Below are 2,769 nucleotides of genomic sequence, written 5' to 3'. Positions count from 1 at the left end.
GTATGTGATCTGACACCACTGCCATAGCAAGCACAAGTAATCATTACGCCATACGCTGCCACGGGACATACACATCAAACGACGACATACACATCGAAGCACTGGACGAAAACCATTACTTGCACGCTCTGCTTGCGCATAATAATAATAATAATAATAATGCATAACTAAAAAAATATATTGTACAGGATTAAGAAAAAAACAAACAAAGGCAGCTAACTGGTTTTGCGAAAGCCCCACAGTGTTCCACCTCTCCCTCTGTGCCCTTGTGTAAAACACTAGCATGGGCATTATGTAAAACACTAGGTGTCATCCACGATGGCTGTCCCCTGGTCTCCCAGTTGACTGACGTCGGTGTGTTGGGCGTTCTGGGGGTCCGACGGATTAGGGTTATCCTCTTCTGGCTGTGGTGTAGTGAGGAGGCGGGTGCCCGAAGAGGATTCACTGGAAGTGGAGGTATCGTCCCATGCCCTATCCGCGGGGCAGCAGTCGAATAACACTTGGACGCAGATGTTGCGGTCCAACACGCGTCTGCAGGGGTGGCAAAACTGATAGAAGAGCAACATGAAGAGCATGGCCAGGACGTAGCAGACGAGCTGCGCCGCCAGTAGCTGCAGGGTGGGGGCGTTCGCGACCTCGGACTCGGACCGGTTGAGGTACCACAGAGCGTTGAGCAGGACGTTCTCGGCCAAGCGGCCGTAGTAGTACGCGGCCAGGAGGTGCCAGTTCTCCTTCTTCTCCACAAACTTGTCGTGGGACAGGTCCAGCTGCACCGCCGACCAGCAGACGACGTTGACGCAGGCGTAGAGCAGGGGCAGCAGGCAGAGCGCCGCGGCGCCGCCCAGCCGGGAGACGCTGCTCTCGCACGGCAGCGAGCCCCGCCTCGCCCAGAACACGGCCCAGGGCAGGAGGAAGAAGAGCAGCAGGTTGGCCAGCAGGACGGGGGCCACCCAGTGGGCGAGCGCCGCGGCGAAGAGGACCAGCGAGGCCACGCGAGTGGCCACCTCCAGCCCCCGCCACAGCACCATGCACAGGTAGGCCGCCAGGCCGAACCGCACCTCGTAGTCTCCGTAGCGGAGCTGCACGTCCAGCATGCTGCACGCCAGCGCGCCGTACGTGGCCGAGACAAACGCCACGGCCATCAGGGCCAGCCGGAGCGCGTCGTGCCTCTCCTCCCGGACGCTGGCGTACGCCTGCAGTGTGAGCTGCGGCGTGGAGCCCAGGAACGCCTGGATGACGGCCGTGAGCTTGAAGGCGTGGCTGTGCGTGGTGAGCATGCGCCCCGACTGGCCCATGGCCCAGTCCGTCTCCTGGCCCACCTGGCCCTTCTTCAGGCTGATCTTCTTCAGGAGCGTGACGTACGGCTCCTCCTCCGCCGTGCGTCCCCTCGCCTTGAAGTAGATGATGAGCGTCTCGACGCACCTGATGACGGGGCCCAGCAGGAGGTGCGCCAGCAGGATGCCGGGCGTGTTCCTCCGCACGTCTCCGTGGAAGAACACCAGGACCATCTGGGTTATGGCGGTGGGCACCACCATGAACGCCACCGTCAGGCCCATCCATAGGCCGTGGTCCCGCCTGCTGTAGACGTTGCACACAAACGCCGCAATCACAAACTCGACGCAGTGCAACAGGGTGGCCAGCACGACGGTGACCGGGAGCCGCGTGCGATGGTGATTGAGCGCCACGTCTCCGTTGTCCTCCGACGCGGGCGAACCATCTCGAGCAGGCTCCATGTGTGTCTCTCTCCCTATGTCGTTTTTTCTGTCTTTCTGTGTCTTTCTCTCCGTGTGTCTTTCTACGTATCTGTGTGTGTGTGAGAGACTGTGAGTGTGCGCCTCCCTCTCTATGCGTGTGAATATGCATGTCTGGATTCCCTGTCTATCTCTATCTTTCTGGGTCGTCCTGACGTCACTCACAACACAAACCGCTTACTTGCGTGCCATCAATGCCGGTTTGCGCAGCAGGCCCATTTGTCCATGAGTGACCTGAATGTGATGTTGTGTGCTTGGACATTATATGGGCCCTATTTTCGTCAGTGCTAAACCCATTATCCTTTGCCTTTTTTACTATTTTGAAAAACGTTTGAGGGGCGCAAGCCCCTCCTATGTCCAGCTTTGAGGGTTTGTGTAAACACAAACATTGCCCCAACACAAACATTGAATGTCATAGACAATGAACGGCCAGTTTTGTGTGTTTGTGTAAAGACGAAGGTGAAGACGCAAATTGTGATTGGCCGGAATGAGATGATGTATGATGATAATAAGAGCGCCCCTCACTTCACACAGGTGTGATTTTTGAATATGTTCAAAAAGCCGATCTACAAGCTCACAACGTGTTGATGTAGATCGGCTTGTTGAACAATTTTATTCTGTTTTTCAAAATATAAAAAAAAATCACACCTGTGTGAACTGAGTGGTGCAAGGTCTTATATAGCCTGATCAGCTGTGATCTGACGTAAGGGGTTTAGCATTGATGAAAATATGGCCCATATACAGTATATCTGCACACATTTCTCTTTTAGAGAGCACAGGACGGGATCCGTTGGATTTTGACGTTGCTTCCCAGACAAAACTAACAGCAAGCTAACACCAATGACACCAATAAAACAACCACCGGCAGTTCTGAACCAACCCGGAGGATCTCTAATGGTATTCACGCTGCACTCACACTTACACCATCACCTAATGGTGTTTACATTGTGCAAACGTGATACACATAAATAAAGATGTAGCCTACGTTGTTCGTCCTGCCGTTTCGCAATGACAAATC

General features: G+C 54.6%; 1 protein-coding gene across 1 annotated transcript; it reads right to left on the bottom strand.

The window, feature by feature from the left end:
• Positions 1–302: 302 nt before the first annotated feature.
• On the bottom strand, positions 303–1,733 carry LOC306913208 (endoplasmic reticulum membrane adapter protein XK-like; the record flags this gene model as incomplete). The annotated part of the gene is made up of 1 exon (XM_079489796.1): positions 303–1,733. One exon carries the CDS (start codon positions 1,731–1,733, stop codon positions 303–305), a length of 1,431 nt encoding a protein of 476 aa, XP_079345922.1.
• Positions 1,734–2,769: the final 1,036 nt, after the last annotated feature.

Source organism: Electrona antarctica (assembly GCF_951216825.1).
Source record: "Electrona antarctica genome assembly, chromosome: 20".
NCBI lineage: Eukaryota > Metazoa > Chordata > Actinopteri > Myctophiformes > Myctophidae > Electrona > Electrona antarctica.
The sequence above is the reverse complement of the archived record's forward strand: the minus strand, read 5'-3'. Positions and strand labels throughout refer to the sequence as shown.